The sequence below is a fragment of the Rhinolophus ferrumequinum genome, chromosome 9 (genome assembly GCF_004115265.2).
Source record: "Rhinolophus ferrumequinum isolate MPI-CBG mRhiFer1 chromosome 9, mRhiFer1_v1.p, whole genome shotgun sequence".
NCBI classification, from domain to species: Eukaryota; Metazoa; Chordata; class Mammalia; order Chiroptera; family Rhinolophidae; genus Rhinolophus; species Rhinolophus ferrumequinum.
The window spans coordinates 37,289,990-37,309,165 of record NC_046292.1 but is presented as its reverse complement, the minus strand read 5'-3'; the positions used below and the strand labels follow the sequence as shown (position 1 = coordinate 37,309,165).

Genomic DNA, 19,176 nt, shown 5'->3' with positions numbered 1-19,176 from the left:
CAGGATGGCTCAGTTGGTTGGAGTGTGTCCTCTCAACCACTAGGTTGCCAGTTCGACTCCCGCAAGGGATGGTGGGCTGCGCCCCCTGCAACTAGTAATGGCAACTGGACCTGGAGCTGAGCTGCGCCCTCCACAACTAAGACTGAAAAGACAACAACTTGAAGCTGAATGGCACCCTCCACAACTAAGATTGAAAGGACAACATCTTGACTTGGAGGGGAAAAAAAAAAGTCCTAGAAGTACACACTGTTCCCCAATAAAGTCCTGTTCCCATTCCCCAATAAAATCTTTTTTTTTTTTTTAAAAAAAGGATCATAAATCTATATGTAAGAGTTTACAACTATAAAACTTCTAGAAATAAATACAGGGGACTTTGGGGAAAATTTGGGGGACTTTGAATTAAGGCAAAGATTTCTTAGGAAAAGTGTAAACTAGAAAAGAAAAACTGACAAATTGGACTTCATCAAAATTTAAAACTTCTACTCTTGGAAAGACAGTTTAAAAATGAAAAGACAAGTCATGGATTGGAATATAGTATCTGAAAAATGCACTATATGATAAAGGACCCATACCCAAAATTTACAAAGTACTAAAAACTCAGTAAGAAAACAAGCCAATTCTTAAACGGGCAAAAGAAGATCTACAGATGGTAAATAAGCATATGAAAAGATGCTCAATCTCAATAGTCATTAGGGAAATGCAAATTAAAACCACAATGAGGTACACTATACACTCATTAGAAAAGAAAAAAAAGCAAAGCAGTACCAAGTGCTGGCAAGGATCCAAACAAGCAGAACTCTTCATACATTGCAGGTGAATGAATAAACAAAATATGGTACCTCCATCCATCCAACCATGTGGATAAATTAATCTCAAAAGCATTATGCTAAATGAAATAAGCCAAACACAAATATGTGATTTCATTTATATGACCTTTTGGAAAATGTAAAACTAGTGACACAAATCAGATCAATAATTGCTAGGGCAGAGGGTAAGGGGTTAAAACACAAAGGGGCATGAGGTAAGGTTTAGAGATGCTGGAAATATTTTATATCTTGGTTTTGGTGGTGTTTACATGACTATATGTTGGTCTAGACTCATTGAACAATATGTCTTAAAAGGTGAGCTTTAAAGTATATAAATTATAACTCAAAAAACTGACTAAAAAAATCTCACACAGAGAACTTTAATAGTGTGCTTGCAGAAAATCAAAGATAAAGACCAAATCCTAAAAGCCGCCAAACAACTACCTATTAAAAAAGAAAAACAAAAAACTAGGCTACAGGACACGTCAGAGGACAATGGAGTAATATCTTCAAAGTACTTGCTAAGGGGAAGTAAAAGGAAGGAATGAAAGGAAGGGAGGGAGGGAATCTGTTAACCCAGAATTTTATTATTCAAGAGTGATAACAAAGAAAAAATTTCAGACATACAAAGACTAACGGTGTTTACCAATCACAGACCTTCACTAAGACAACTAATAAAAAGAAGTATTTCAGCAAGAAAAGCAAGTCCAGAGGGAAACACAGGATACAACAGCTATGGAGAAAATATGATGACAAATGTAATTAATAATTTTGACTGAATTGAATATTGATACTGATATTGAATAGATAATTGAATATAAATGAAAACAATTTTTCTTAGACTAGGAAAGTATTAAGTGAATAGATAAAGTATGCTTAGGTCTGTGTCATAAACTATTCTTAGAAATTCTGTGTGGTAGGCAGAATTCCGCCTCCAGGGATGTATGTCTTGTTTAATTCCCTCCCCTTGAGTGGGGAGCACCTGTGAATATGATGGGCTGTCACTCCCATGATTAGGTTACTGATCAACCGACTTTGAGTTAATCAATAGGGAGGTTATCAGTGTGGGCCTGACAAAAGACTTTTAAATCTAGGTCTAGAGGTCAAGAGATTCAAAGCAAAGAGACACACTCCTGCTGATAATGGAAGAAAGCAAACAACCATGTTGTAAACTGTCTATGGATACATGAGGCAAGGAATGGAATGCAGTGTCTAGGAGCCAACAGCTATCAAGAAAATGGGGATCTGCAAGAAAGTGAATTTTGTCAACAACCATAGAGAGGACCCTAAGCTCCAAATGAGAACCCCAGCATGGCTGACACCTTGAAGTCCCCTGAGCAGAAGATTCAGCAAAGCTGTGCCCAGGGAAATTGTGAGATAATAAATTTGTGTTGTTTCAAGACACTGAGTATGTTGCTTAGAAACACAGCAATAGAAAACTGATACATACTGAATAAGAACTGTTAAAAAAAAAAAAAAGTCATAGACAAGTATGTATGTAAAAAAAAAAATTAAAGAAATTCCCAAGAGAATACTAATATAATAAACATTGGTGAGAGACATAAACAGGGACATATATGTCACAGAAGACAAATAGTATGGCCAATAAATATATGAATATATGCTCAGCCTCATTAATAATCAGTAAAACATAAATCAAAATGAGATACCATTTTATACCCACCAGACTGGCGAAATTTAAAACTCTGATAATATCAAATGTTGGCAACTCTTATACACTGGGGATGGGGACAAGAAGATATAAACTGGTAAATCACTATGGGAAAAACTTTTAACATCATCTAATAAAGTTGAAGATATCCATACCCTGTAAACCAGTAATTCTACTCCTAACTGTACATCTACAAAAATTTTAAAGAGCGTGTCTGAATAACAATAAACTGGTAAGAACAGCAAACTGTTCATCAGAAGAATTAATACATTCTGGTAAATTTATGTAATAAGTATAAAACAGTAGCCTGAAAATGAATAAACAAGAACCACTAGAGCTATGAATAAATATCAAAAACATGATGGAGTGAAAAAAGCAAACCACATAAAATAGTGTGATACTAATTGTATAATTTAAAAACATGTAAAATAATGTTATAATCCTTACAGATGTGAGCGTTTGCAATATAATTATAAAGGAAAGCAAGAAAAGTATAACACAAGACTAAGGAGAGTGTTTACCTAGGGGTTGGACATGGGAGGTTTGGAAGAAAAATGTAATCAGGAAAGCAAAGAGAAAGAGATTCAGATTTTATTTCCCAAGTTTGGTATTTTGTTTATGGGTGGTTATTTTGTTATCATGCTTTATAAATTGCAAAAATATTAAAATATGTATTTATAAACCTTTGTATACACCAAATAATTTTTTTAAGATTATTAAATGAATTTAGAAGAAGGGATTACTTCTATATAGGAGAATCATCAAGGAAGAATTCATGGAGAAAGTGATCTTTGAGTAAGACTTCAGAGAACTGAAGGATTCAGATAGTTGGGACGGTGGGAACTGGCATAGTGCGGGGTGGAGTAATGAAGCAGGAAATCATTGTACAGTGAAAGTATGGGCAGACTACTAGTGGGAAATGAGAATAAAAATACAGGCTCAGATAATGTAGAGTACTGAATGTTGGAGTACACAGTTTATTCTACAGACAATATAGAGCCAATAAAGATTTTTGAGTAAGAGAGGGAAACAACCAGAGATTAATTCCAGAAAGAATAATGTGGTAGATGCAATTCCCATTTCATTCAAATCTATGTTCTGAATGTTTAAAAAAAGCAAGTACAAACCATAGAAGAAGGGATAGGAGATGGAGAGAAACAAAATATAATCTAAAATCTCCCATGGCACTATAATAATCAGAAGGCATCCTGAAACTCTCAGAATATCATTACTCATAAAACATAATTTTCCCCCTTACTGTGGAAAGCATAAGCAACTATGTATGACTATATAATGACTATATATATATATATGCTAAGAAACATACATACACATATATATTATTATTATTAAATACATGTAGTTTAGATTAAAATTTCATAGGAAATTTTAAAGAAAGTTCATTTAAGGGCTTCTAAGGCTTTTTTGAGTGATTTATGGCAGAGGAACCATTAAACAAGTGATAGAGTATTCAAGGCTTTCACTCTCAAGAGTATTGAGATTACAATTTTAAAGAGTATTAATACTTAAAGAGTATTAAGATACAATTTGCCAATTCTACACAATATGCTACACAGAAAGAAAATAATGAATTGGGATCATTTTAGAACACTTAAAATACGTTTCCAGTTATAAAAATATCATAGTGAAATAATATATCAAGTTGCTACCCTGATTATCTAAAAACAAGATTCTTAATAAAACCTGCATATCACAGATATTATGTATATCTGTTTTTTAAAAAACTGTTGGACTATTAGTATTTACAGAGATATATACACAGAGGCTACTGACATAAAGTAAAGAATATTGGTCTGGGAGCTTTAGTCCTAATTCTGCCACCAATTAGGTCTGTGAGTTAGACAAGCCACTGATTGATTTGGGTTTCATTTCTGGGTTTCATTTTCCTCATCTAAAAAATAGTTTACTAGATGATCAAAAATACATTCTAGTCCGCATATTTTATGAGCTGTGAAATGATTCCTATTCAAGGAGAGACTCTTACAGTCACTAGTTAATGCTTTTGAAATGCTATTTACTTAGATATATATGTATATGCCCTCATCCTATATTATAGATAATATTTTAGATGGCTTAGATGTATTATAGTCTGACCTGAGACGATCACCATTTATCTTACTCTCAGTTTCAAGTAACTTTTTTGTTGTAGAATTTTTGCATTTTAATGTAATAGTTAAAATGGACTCTACTGATATATAACGATACTTTTTAAAAAATGAGTAACCATTTATGCTAAACATATTTTAATGACTCACATAATGATTCACACCTTTCCTTGTTGGTATTTCACAGCTCTAGTCTTGTCACACTGGCCTATCCCATTCACAACCACAGTTTCAACTACCACATAAATGCTGGGTCTCCCAAATCTGTGTTTTAGTCCAGATCTATCTCCTGAGGTCAATATCCATATATTCATATTCTACTTACATATTATTATCTGTTGTCATTATTCAAATTCAACACACTGAGCAAAGACCTCATCTGCCAAATCTGCTCTTCTTCTATTCATTATCCCAATGAATAAAAACAGCAGCCACTCAGATGCCCACGACAGAAATCTGAAGACAACTTTGACTCATTCCCTCTCACCCCTCACATCTAATTAGTTATCAAATCCTATTGAACTAAAGCATCGTTCCCTTTTATAGCTCTTCAACACTCTTTATTCCTACACCATTACTTAAATTAAACCCTGATAATTTCTTAATTTTTTGCTGGATTCCTACAATAGCTTTTTTAAAAATCAGTTTTAAAATAATGAGTATTGGTGAAAATGTGGAGAAAAGGGAATCCTTGTACACTGATGGTGAGAATGTGAACTGGTACAGCCACTATGGAAAACAGTATGGAGGCTCCTCAAAAATTAAAACCAGGACTGCCATATAACCTTGCAATTTCTTTCTCTCTCAACTTTTAATAGTATGTCTTTATATTGGCATCCTTAGTCTTCTCCAACTTTTAATAGCTATGCATTTACTTTTACATTGCTACAGTAAATAATATTTACAATTTATTTTGAAACAATAGTTATTCATGCTAGTGGTTCTTAAAACTTGAAAATTCAATATAGAGTATTTACAGTATGATTATATAAGTATTGTTAACTGAAGAAACAACTAGAAAGTTATGATTATGCTTCCTTCTACTGCGTATCAATAGCCAGTGGATCCCTAAGCTACTCAAAGGAAAATATTCTTACATCAAGCTCAATGGATTCTCTTACAACCTTTGATTCCAGCCTTTATAAAGTATAAAAATTAGTACCAGGTAAAGTATTAAAATTTATAATTTCCTCAAACCAAGGCAAATTCTAATTTGCCACCAATATCAACACCAATGCCAAACTTCCAAATTTAAGACTATTATTTTGCATCTGTGAACAAAACTTTTTATCATCTATAAAGAGTGCAGATTAAATCATAAAGCATTCCCACCTGCCAGAGCATCCCGATAAAGCTGCACAAAATGATTAAAGATATCCTTCGGCAAGCACTTTTCATCCGGTAGACACTGTAGAAGAATGACTATCTCGGACTGACCCACAGCATGCATTCCCTTGGTTGTAAAACACCAGCACTTCCTGTTCACATCTATAGATGGAATAAAAATATAAAGTAAAGACCTTCCTCTCAATTCTTACCCTTAAAAAATGTACAGGAATTTATGTTGTAATATAGCAAAGAGTAAAACAGATCATACTGAGTCTCTATAATTCAACTGTGAATTGTCACTGCATTGAGCTAAAGACTATCATAGAAAATAAAATATACCAATGCCTCTGGCTCTAGCCAAAAACTTAGAAAAACAATTGGAAGGGAAAAGAAGTAATAGTGAAAGAAATACACTGAAAACTTTTCACTCCTATTATTAAAAGGTATAATTATTGAAAGAAACAACACTCCATTAAAGATAAAATAAATAAAACCAAACTACGTATCCTTGATAATAATGATTAAAAAATATATTTTCCCACCTGTGTAACAAAAGATTCACTTTAACAAGAGAAATAATTACTATGTGAGAGTAGAAACAACAACAATAATAAAAGCCAATATTATAGCTTTGGGTTCAGGTTGTGGCCTAAAGAAAATAAATTTTAGGTATACTTATTAAATTTAATCTATAACTGAGATTCTAGCTATTTCAATTATAGTCCTTTCTGGGAGAAAATTCTAGATAATCAACATGACTTTACTTGACTTCATGCTGTAAAAAGTAGTGAAAAGGATAGCTTCTCTGAACTACTTACTTCCACTTCTTCACTTTATGGCTATGTAGAGTCCCAATAGCATAAACTGTATGTAGTTAATAATAATGTTCAATCTTTGACACTTTCATCATTTGTACTCCGATGCAATGGGATCCCCAAAGGAATTGAAAAAGGATTCAAATAAAATTTTGGATACCACAATGTAAATCAAAACTAAGATCCCTTTCTTTCACTTTGGGAATTGTTGCTTTATATACCTAAACAGGTACCCAAACCAATTTTATTAAGTTGGTGTACATTTCAGGAAATCTATGTTAGCCATTTTCTAAGTATAACTTATAAACTAGATATTATAAATTGAAATTTTGAGCAAATTATTTTAAAATCTGGTCCTAGAAGGAAAGGTGGCAAGCACTAATAACTGTCCAAAGGGTATGAGTAGCAAGTAAACCAGAAACCTGCATTTTATCAGTGTAGAACCTCTAAGGAAAAAGGTGTTTCTGGTTTCTAAGGTCAACTTAAAACAAGCACATAGTGGGAACTAGAGGACTGTTACCCAGTGCTCCCTTCCACTCTCCAAAACTATGCCTATTAATTAATATTCACCCAGGATAAATGTGTTCGCTCTCATTCTGATGTCCAAGAAGCTAGCACCAAGAACTGAGAAGTTTCTTCTGAATCTTAAGAGGTACTGAAGTTTTACTGTGTGTTAGTTAACACTTCTTCCAATTAAGGTTTTGCAACATGACTTAAGTTTTCTGAGATTTAAATCTAGCATGTAAATCGTTTAATTCTACTGGGTAATTTATCCACCACCAGTTATTCCAGTGGTGAGTTGTGACATAACATATCCATCTCAAAAAGAACTTAACTCAGATTGGTTCAAGTTTTGTTTGGCTTTCTTCCATAGGGAATTCACCTAAATCACCCCTATGACTAAAAGAAAGAGTTTCAGTTAATCCCATGGCTTTCCTCTGGGATATATTATTTTACACAAACCAACTTCTTCAGTACCCAGTTTTCAGTAACATGTAGCTCTATAAAAATACTCCTGTGCAATGAATTTGAAAGCTTTATTTATTATCTGTGAGTCAGTATAGTATCTCATTTTTATTTTAAAAAATAAATTTCTAACTTACAGTTTACAATTTTAACCATTGACAACAAATTTGCATTTAAAACAAATACAAGTGGGTCAGGACCACCATCCTCCAACTGCTGCATTACTGAAATCTGTGATGGTTTCTCTTCCACAGCATAGTCTGTAAGGGGAGAAAACAGTGTAAGAGATTGGCTAAAGGGACAAATCTAGAAAGAAATTTGATAGAGGAAGGGCTGATTATTCACAGGAAACAGACAAGCATTTGATTTATAGCTAGGGTGAACATACACGTTACCTGTTATCCCAGTATCATATTAATAGTGCCACCTTTCACTCTCAAGCGACCCAGTTCAGTTTAGGTGACAACATGGTTATCCTATGTATAGATTTCTCCAAAAAATGGTTTGTGCCACTATCTAAAGACAGCCCTTTTATTAAAAAATAAAAATTTTCCATCCCTAAAGATATACTCATAGGTACCCCTGTGTTCACTGTAGCATTATTCATGGTGGCCAAGACATAGAAACAACCAAAATGTCCTTCGATTGATGGTTCAATAAAGAAAATGTGGTACATATACACAATGGGATATTACTCGGCCATAAGAAAAGAAATACTGCCATTTGTGCAAACATGGATGGATATTGATATTATCATGCTCAGTGAAATAAGTCAGACAGCAAAAGTCGAGAATCATATGACTTCAGTCATATGTGGGATACAAAACTGAAAGCAACAAACAAAGAAAGAAAAACTCATAGACAAACACAACAGTTTAGTGGTTACCAGAGGGTAAGGAGGGAGGAAGGGTGGTAGAAGAGGGAAAAGAAGGTCAAATATATGGTGATCGAAGGAGAACTGACTCTGGGTGGTAAACAATTCAAAAGACAAATGATGTAATATAGAACTGTACACTTAAAATCTATATAATTTTACTAACCAATGTCACTCCAATAAATTTAATAAAAATTAAAAATTAATAAATAAAATACCAAAAAAATTTTCCAACAATCATAACAAGAATTTTACATATTACGTGTTCTAAGACCAACATTTAACATAATCCATAAGAAAGTGATAATATACTAGTTACTTCTGAAAAGACTGTGTAGGGGTTGGGTTAGAGGGGAATCCTACTTTTTACTCTATAACCTTTTGTATAGTTTGAACTTTTTTATCATTAAAAAATTAAACTTTAAAAAATGCACACAGAAAATAAACTAAAGTATCTTAAGTGACTGGTTTCATGAAAGAATGCCTCTATGTAAAAGTCAAGAGTTCAGTACATACTATCACCAAAATCACCCGCAAATCACACATTAGATTCTGGACATGGACAAATTAATACTTGAGGCTCTGAATAGCACCCTTCCCATTTAATGCCTACAAGTACAGTACTATGTAATATTTAGCCATCCCATTTTGAAGATGGTAGTCCTCTCAGCTTGATGTCAAAATCATGGGTAATAACCACTGTAGAACATAAAGATATGGGAAAGGAATTGAAAACCTGGAAGTTGCGTTTTGTTCATTGGTCTTATATAAAATGCATCATTAAGGGACAGCCAGGTAAAACAAAGTAACACCATTTCCCATTGACCAAGAGAAACCAAAAACCTGTTATTTGGATGTATGGAAAATGTCTACCCTATCAATGGAAATATTTATTAAAGAGAGAAATACAAAGTGACTTAAAAAATTTTTTTCTGAAGTATTCCACTGGAGTACAAATTGCAAAATTGTGGTGACGAGATAGTAAATATAGATAACTAGTTGTTGTTTCTTGGTAGGAGAGGTTTTGACAATTAAATTCAATGGATGTGACTTTTAATGAAAATGGAACCCTGCATTCTTATTTATTTTAACAGAGCTGGCCAATTTAATTTCTTATTGAGCTAAGATTTATTAAAATAACCAAAATTTGAAACCTAAGTAGTAATTTTACTAAAAAAAAGAATATTTTTCTGGGGTCCTGGTAAAGGAACAAAGGCATCAGAATGCTTAACTTTATGTGAAAGTTCATTTTTTAACTATCTGGAACACAGCTGGATTTGATAGTATGATACATTCAGTCAACACTGCTGAAAGCCCAGCCCTATAAGCCCAGCACTACGCTAGCAGCAGAAGATGCAAACATGAACTAAGACTGAAGGAATTCATGGTCTAAGTGAAAGAATCAGACGTATAACATAGCTAACTTACAAGAAGAAAAGTGTTAATGTAGTAACAGTCTACAAGAATTTCTATTAGAAAAGAGATGAGGATGCAAAACACTACTATGGAGGTAGTAGCTTACGCAAGGATTCAGAGAACAGTTTTCCATTAATCTGTATTTTGAAAGGTTGAGGAATTCTTCAAGGAGTCTATAGTATAGAAGGGTATTCTAGACACAGGAAAGGAAGAAAGGGAAAAATTAACTACATGCCTACTTTCTACCAGACACTTTCCTTGCTATGTACTTTCAGGTGTAAAATCTGATTTAATATTCATGACTCTTAAGTAGGTATAGTTACCTAATTTTTTTTCAAAGACTAGGAAAAAAGATTCAGAGAGGATAAAATGCCCATTGGATCACAAAACTAGAATAACATGGTATGGAATTAAAACTCAGGCTTGTCCAGCTCTGAACTCCCTTCTCTTCCAACTCTTCCACAGCAGAAGAAAAAGCATGAAAGTATGAAAAATGAATATAAAAAAAAGTAAAAAACTGTAGAAGCATGTAAAGTGGGGCATTGGCTGGAAATAAAGTTAGAAAGATAAGTTGAGGTAAAGTTTATGAGGAACATTGTATGCTAATGTAAGTAATTTATATTGAAGGCTTTGGGAATCCATTGAATATTTCTAAGCAAGAGCAATATATGATAACATCTATGCTTAAAAAGATAACTGGCAACAATGTGGAAGACAAAATATAGGAGAAAAAGACTGAAGGCAGGAAGACCAGGTAAGAGACTAGGAAAAAAGTGAGGAGAGATTATTAATAAATCATCTCTTGAAAATGCACTGATTGGATCCTTATCTGGATATATCAACTTTCACATAAAGATAAGCATTCTTTTAATTGGGTAATAATTTTACTTCTTACCAAGACTCACTAAAACTATTTTTTAACAGTAAAACTGCTATTTTAGTTCAATGCCTTACCCTTATTATACATACTTTTTTTTAATGTATATTACACTCAAAACAAAAACTTAAATTAATGTACTGACTGTATCAAGTGGGCCAATCCTAAAACCACAAGAAACTCTTCAGAGTATTGTGTGCTTTAAAATATAAAGAAAACCTACCAATAAACTACATTTATATTACAATTAAAAATATATCCTTCTAATGAATGAAATAACATTGTAATACAAAAGCACAAATACCTACTCTAAAACAATCAATAACAGCAACAATTATTTTCATGGCACTGAGTAGTTGCATTTTTTGTTGGAGAAGAGAAGGGTCGTTGTCACTCAAATTCTATCTCCTTCCCCAATTAGAAGGCAGTATTTGGCATATACAACTATCTCTGTTTAAACATGTAAGTCCACAAACCTCCTTTTACACCGGTGGAGATGAGAATGGGAGGAAGGCCATCTTCAGGAATTAGGTTCATTGCACTGCCAACAGGACTTCCAACCTGAGTTATACTCCCAGAGAATAGAGAAATATCCGTCTAGGAAAAGCAAATCAGTAAAGTGAGCATTATAGAGAGTTCAAGACTTTGGCAGAATATAGTCAAGAATATAAATGGGAATTTAAGTGAAAATTTAGAATTCATACTTTTGAAAGATAACACAAGCTACTCATTAACCTGTGGTTTCCCAAAGGACCAGGCTTATATACTATGAAAATGTTTCCAATTATACAGTTTCTCCTTTTGGCATCATCAAATCATAGTAATGAGAGAAGAGGACTTGTAGCCTTAAAGAGGTAAAGCTTTCTTTACCCAGGTTTCCTTTGCCATAAAAGAAAAATATTTTTAAAAACTGCAATGGCAACAAAACTTCAATATTATGTTGTAACATCTGAACTTTTAACGAATTTGGGTATATTTAAGTCTCATTTATACTGCTTTTTCAAATTAACTTTGAGGACAGTGGTGATGGTTGTACAACACAAATGTACTCAATGCCACTGGATTGTGCACTTAAAAATGGTTAAGATGATAAATTTTATGTTATGTATATTTTACCACAATAAAAAAAGAGAAAAAAATTAACTTTGATAAAATAGAGATTAAAATAGGTCATTGTTTTCATTACTATGCAATGAATTAAAACTTCAAGTTCACTTTTCTTTACATTAATATGATCACACTTAAAAGTATAAGATTGCAAAACACGTTTTGGGTGGGATTAAATCCACTTCATTAACAACTTGATAAACTATACTTAAAGATCTATTAAAATGATGCTTTCCTCTCCATATTCTCCATCACTCAAGAAAGAAAAAGAAGGGGCGGCCACATGGCTCTGTTGGTTAGAGCGCAAGCTCTGAACAACTGGGTGGCTGGTTCGATTCCCACATGGGCCAGTGAGCTGCGCCCTCCACAACTAGATTGAAGACAACAAGCTGCAGCTGAGCTTCCCGAGGGGCTGCCTGATGGCTCAGCTGGTTAGAACACAAGCTCTCAACAACAAAGTTGCCGGTTCAATTCCTGCATGGGATGGTGGGATGCGCCCCCTGCAACTAAAGATTAAAAACGGTGACTGGACTTGGAGCTGAGCTGTGCCCTCCACAACTAGACTGAAGGACAACGAGTTGGAGCTGATGGGCTCTGGAGAAACACACTGTTCCCCAATATTCCCCAATAAAATTTATAATAAATAAATAAAATGTGAAAATCATTCTTTAAAAAAAACAGCTTTAAAAAAGTTTTTAAAAGGACATTTAAAAACGGTGTTTTAAAATACATAAGAATGTTTATAGCAGCTTTATTCAATTAGTAATAGCCGAAGACTGGAAATAATCCAAATGTCCATTAACAGGAAAATAGATAAATTGTGGTATATCCGTGTGATGGCATACTACTCAACAATAAAAAATTAACTGTTGATACATACAATATGGATGAATCTTACAAACATTAGTTTAAGAAGCTAGACACAAAACATTATATATTATTATGTTTCCATTTATATGAAATTCAAGAACAGGTAAAACTAATCCATGGTGATACACGTCAGAATAATGCTTACCTTGGGGAAAAGATATAACAGAAATTTAATAAAACGGGGTATTGACAGTAAAAGGTTATGAGGGAACCCTCTAGAGTGATGGAAGTATTCCATCTCTTTACCTGAGTGATGGTTACATGGGGTGTTTATGTCTACATACGTATCTATATATGTTCATCAAGTTGTTTCCTAAAGATTAACTCTCCTAAAACACTTTGCTGTATGTATTTTTTTAATTTATTTTTTTATTAGTTTCAGGTGTACAAAGCAATGTAATAGTTAGACATTTAAACCCCTCATAAGTGATAATCAACCAAGCTACTACCCCTCTGACATCTTATATAGATGTTAAAATACCATTGACTATCTTCCCTATGTTGTACTCCACATCCTGTGACTATATATACCTATATATTTAATTACAGTTGACATTCAATATTATTTTACTTCAGCTTCAGGTCTATAGAGCATTGGTCAGGCATCTACACAGTCTATGATCCCCCTGAAAAGTTCAGTGTCCATCTGGTACCTTACATGATCTTTACAACATTGCTGATTATATTCCCCATACTGTATTAGCTACCAATTTGTATTTTTTAATGCCTTCACCTTTTTCACCCTACTCCCCGCCATTCTTACATATCACCCTGAACTGTATGTATTTTATATTTGGATAAAGATTAAAAATATTTTTTAAAAAACCATATCTCGCCATGCTTTTGTCTATACTATCTATAATTTAGTGGGCTTTGCTAAAATTTTGCAATGTTCTTAGTATACAATCATATGAAAGGAAATTAGAAAATTTTGTTGGTAAACCATGGTTAAGATATTTGAAGGCCTAGTATAGAAAATAATCTATTCCAAGTTGCTTTTTAATGATGCATAAATCCACCTTTCAATATTATAAGAAGTGTTCATCTGGCCTTTACTTAAATACCATCTGTGAAAAGGAATTTATTTCATTTACTGAGAACTTGTTAACTGCCAGGTATTCTACTAGGCCATAAAAATGAGAAAAATATATTCCAGTATGGCCTTAAAGAATTTGCTTTCCTTAATTTTACCAGATAAATATTAAAATAGAGTTTTGAACAATGTGAGAGCACAGAAATAAAATAACTAACTTGGCTTAGTTTCTCTTAAACTGAGCTGAACCTTGTTTCCCTGTAGCATTCACTCACTAGAGCTTCCTCATTCATTCCAAAACATTTATGTTAGCCAGAGCAATTAGGCAAGAAAAAGACATAGAAGGCATCCAAACTGGAAAGGAAGAAGTAAAACTATCACTATTTGCAGATGACATGATTCTGTATAGAGAAAACTCTAAAGACTCACCAAAAAGCTATTAGAAACAAACAAACAAAATTATGTTTTAAGAACCTATCATACAATTTAAGAGATGAAAAGAAATTTTTTTTTAAAGAAATTTAATAGGAAAAAGTCATCACTGGATAAACATCATAGTTATCATTGAGTCAGGCAAAAACTGTTAAAGGACAATAGAATCATTGGCAGAAAGATTGCTGGAGAATAGGACACTCATAGTCTGAAAGTATCACCCCTCACATTACTTATTAATTGCATAGAGGAAAAGCTACTTTAGCAGTGGAGAAACACAGGAGACATCAATTTAACCAATTATCAAATTGATACTTCTTGATGTATTCCACTAAGAAGTGACCATCACTTATGTGGTATTATTATTCTTGCCAAAATTGTTTAATATGAAATCAATCATGAGAAAAAAAATCATACAAATACAAATTAGGGACTTTATGCAAAACATGGCCTAGATGCTTCCAAAGATATTAATACAGTTGACCCTTGAACAACACAGAAGTTAGGGGTGCCCACAACTCACCCAGTCAAAAATCGCATATAACTTAAGTCAGCCCTCCACATACATGAATTCCCAAATGTGGCCTTAAAATACAGCTGACCCTTGAAGGACGCTGGTTTGAACTGCCTTGGTCTACTTACAGTAATACGAAAGACAATTTTTAAAAAGTGGGATAACTTTTATAAATTAAAGAAAATCTCAAAGAACATTACAACTAAATGCAATTGTGATCCTTGATGGGATCCTAATTTAAAAAAAATATATTTTATTTAATAAAAAAGTTTTTATATATGAGCACATATGTATAAATGAAAGCTGTAAAGAACATTATTGGGACAACAGAGGAAATCTGAATATGGACTACATATTAGATAACAAAAGTGTATGTTAACGTTTTTCTCATATGATAATTACATTGTGCTTATGCAAGAAAATGACTTGTTCTTAGGGGAGATAAGCTGAAGTATTAAGTGATGAAGTACAACTAATCCTCAAATGGTTCATTGAGAGAGAGACAGAGAGAGGCAGAGAGAGAGACAGAGAGAGAGAAAGAAAGAGAGAGAGAGAGAGAGACAGAGACAGAGAGAGAGAGAAAGAGAGAGAGAGAGAGAAAGAGAGAGAGAGAGAGAGAGAGAGAGAGAAGGGGTTAAGTAAATGTGGCAAAACGGGAACTGGTAAATATAGGTGAAGAGTATATGGGTGCTCACTGTACTATTCTTGCAACTTTTTTTGTGAGTTTGAAATTTTTCCAAATAAACAACTGAAAGAAAAAGAAGGAACTTTCTTGAAAAAGTCACTATGCAGATACAAAGAAGAATAAGACATAGTTCTGGCTACTGTCCTCTGCAGCCATAAAAAAATCCCAAAAAACAGATTTAGAAATATTTGAAGACAGATATGACATGGTTTAATGTTTGTTCACCAAATAGGAAATTTAGCTCTTTATGTCAATAAATCTAATCTTAATAATATGCGATTTCATTTACAACCAAATCCACAAATTATATAAGTTTCTGAAAATTATTGAACATAATGTAATAAATAGTAACTAACAATTCTATGAAAACTTTAAAAGCAAAAACTTCATCCAAATTTTTATCCTCTTGTTTTATTTAAAAAAAAAAAAGATGGACACATTTACTTAGTTGGAATTAACAGCCTTATTATATTATAGCCTTGACCACCAAATTCAAGGAGGCAGTCGGCAATAGAAAGCGTCTCACGGTATAAAAGGTTCCTGTCTGGATACTTTCTAATTTTGGTGCTAAGTGAATCTGTTTTCTCATTGACTCCAAAAAAAGTAGCTGGTATTTATTCCCTTTTGAAAATTAGGCCCCAAGGAAAGAGAATCCCATTAGCCCCAAAATTGTGACTAGTATAGCCTACAGAGACATGGTAGAGGTAACAGCACAGTATGAGCTAGTTTCCTTAGGTAAATAATATGTGAGTCTTCCACCAGTCAGTGGTTTTCAACTGATTTACAAACTTTGGGATCCTTTGAAAAAAATCTTCCATGGAAACATAACAGGTAGAAAAAAATCTTCCATGGAAACATAACAGGTAGAAAAGAAAAAAATGAAGATACTCAGGTTGAAGAGAAAGGAACAGAGGGATTCCTCAGCCATCTTCATTATTACTTGGCCCCTCCTTACTATGGCATTCCTGAGAGGGCACCACAGAACCTGGAAAACATGGTTTGAAAACCAATACAAGGAACCAGGATTCCCTCTCGCATGACCACTAGCTACAACAGTAGCCTGAGCTTACCTGAGAACAACCTTCATAAGAATCTTTCTCCCAAAAAAAACTTCCAAATATAGAGCAAACAAGAACAACTGATTTCGCAACATTTACTTTACCCGTCTACACACACATGCACTAAACTGTATCCATAACCTATAGGGTTCCACAGAAAGGTCACCCAACTTAGAAAAAGGCAAGGCAGGGGCAGCACAATGCTGAGTAAATTAAGCACTCACTTTTAGTTGCCATTTTCTTTCCTTACCTCATCTGGTAGAGGACTGGTAGTCACTGGCTTGACTGGGTCATGTGACACAGCCAGGGTTCCTGCAGAGGAAGTTCCATTCATTGTTAATTTGGCTGCATCAGCAACTTCTCCATTAGGCAAGATACCATCAGCAAACCAAACTCGCCTCTGTTCTCTGGGCTGAGCCACTTGAGGAGCCAGAAAAACAAAACAGGCATCAATGTGACATCGGTAGGACTTCTCACATCAAAGAAGAGAAGGTCACCAAATCCAGATGTACAAAAAAAAAAAATCACTATTCAGCATCTTATAATATCAGAAACGTAACTGTGTGTAAAAGTGGTTATAAATTAATAAAATACACATTTAAATATACTTTACTTCTGTAACTTCTGTGTCAAGATTAAAATACTTTGGCTTAAAATATTAAGAATTCTTAAATACACCTAAGATTATGTCACATACTCTATCCCATATCACTAACAGAGAAATTAAGGAAGGTTTTTTAAGTACTAGGAAATAAATTAATAGCGGGGGAAAATATATCCAGCAGTAGACATCCACATCTCCTACAAGTATAAGCTTTCCACAGGAATTAAATATCTGGAAAAGTACTATGGTATTTTTAAAGGGCAAAAGATGCCCTGAAGAATGTTGAAGAATTATTAATTAATAGAGGAAGAGTTGGCACAGCTATGTAAGAATCGGGAAGCAAACTGACCAGATCTTTGGCTAAAGTGTAACTGAAGAAGAAAGACTGATCTGGCAGTGCAAAAGTAGTTGGCCATTTTAGTAAAAGGACAGGGGAAGCTGGAAAACTGTCTGATGAAATAATCTCTTTAAATCCAGTTTTGGAAATCAAATAGCCAAAGTAAAGAGATTCTAGGGAAGAACAACAAAAACTACAAATGAAGTAAAGAGAATAAAGATTTTAAGAAAGAAAGCCTGAACTCAAAAATAGAAGGAGTATGACTAAGGGATGACCCGAAGAGAGAGGAAAATGGGAAAGAATATAATATCAACAGAAGTCTTTGATCTTCAAAAGGTGAGGAGGGCTATTTAGCAAAGGAAAGGGAGTATTACTAGACAAAAAGACATAAAATTAATGAACGACTGATTTTAATTATCAAGGGAAACTTCCTAACAAGATCATTGTAAGGAAATAAGTAATAGTTATTTTTACTATTGATAATCCCCTGAACTTACGAAGTGACTTTCATCTGACAAATATCATAATCATAAAGATATTAATTAAAATAAGTTGAGCTTATAATTTTCTACCTATCATATGATATAATCAGAATTAAAGTTCTGGATTTTATAAAGATCTATGTACCTAACACAATATTTTCATATTTTCATACGAATAGATTAAAATGAAAATAGACAATGGCAATGTATATTCCAAAAGCTGGTCAGAAGGAAGAACTTCCACTTACTGAACTCCTACAAAAAACATTAAAGTAGGCATGAGGTTAGGATTTTATAGGCGGATTTCAAATTTGTATCTCTTTCATATATAAGCAATGTAGTTACTCCATTCTTAAATTGGAGAGAATATTAGCATATTTTTAGAGGTGCCTCCAAAATATCAGGCAACACAATATTATTCTTTACTTGCCCAGAAATAGTCTCAACACATTTCTCACCTTGTTCTTCCACTTTAATAACCATCCAAAGGGACTTATCTGCAGTGTTTTAAAGACTTGTGCTGTAAAATCACATCAGCACCTTTTCAGAGGAACTTGGTGAGGAAAAAGAGAGAATAGCACATGATCCCCTACCTTCTGCTCCAGGGTGCTTTAAAACTCCCACAGGTACCATCACAGTGGGAGGTGGAGAGCTCAGGGCTCCTGAGGCCTGAGCTTGCTGCAAGGGAGGGATAGTAGAACAGTATTCAGCAGGATTGTTAGGGTTAGGGCTGTGGCTGGAGGCACTCATCATGTTCTCCCAGGCTTGAGCTAAAGCAAATACAGACACAATCAATGTGAATGGATTGCAAAATATGGACATCAAGACCTCCACAATATTGGATAAATAATGCAGCTCCTCCTCATTAACATTCATAGTATGTCTCTTCCAGCTAGTGAAGGTATTAAGGAGACAGGTGATTTTATTCAATAAAGGAGACCATTTAGTTAAGTAAACTATTTGGAAGCAACAAATAAGAATTACATGATATTTCTCATCCATATCAGTCTGAGGTTAATAACTAGGGCCCTTGCTTCTTTAAAGGAGACCCACCATACATTCTCTTAAGAGGAAGTGAAACAACATTAAACTTATTAAGGATCTGCAATTGGGGTAGCATTTAGACTTCTGGGGGAGGGGATTAATATTCAATGTATTTTATAAAGTTCTATC

General features: G+C 33.8%; 1 protein-coding gene across 3 annotated transcripts in view; it reads right to left on the bottom strand.

Annotated features, from left to right (window-relative positions):
- The window catches only part of ZFYVE9 (zinc finger FYVE-type containing 9), a 133,090-nt gene that overhangs the window by 46,441 nt on the left and 67,473 nt on the right, over window positions 1-19,176 (bottom strand). For 2 of the 3 annotated variants that reach the window (XM_033115833.1, XM_033115832.1), the window contains 5 exons: window positions 18,597-18,773; window positions 16,831-17,000; window positions 11,358-11,478; window positions 7,852-7,974; window positions 5,937-6,092 (listed from right to left, as the gene is read on the bottom strand). In XM_033115833.1, coding sequence (XP_032971724.1) covers window positions 5,937-6,092; window positions 7,852-7,974; window positions 11,358-11,478; window positions 16,831-17,000; window positions 18,597-18,773 — 747 coding nt within the window. The remainder of the gene's footprint in view (window positions 1-5,936; window positions 6,093-7,851; window positions 7,975-11,357; window positions 11,479-16,830; window positions 17,001-18,596; window positions 18,774-19,176) is intronic. The other variant, XM_033115834.1, reaches the window with a different exon arrangement.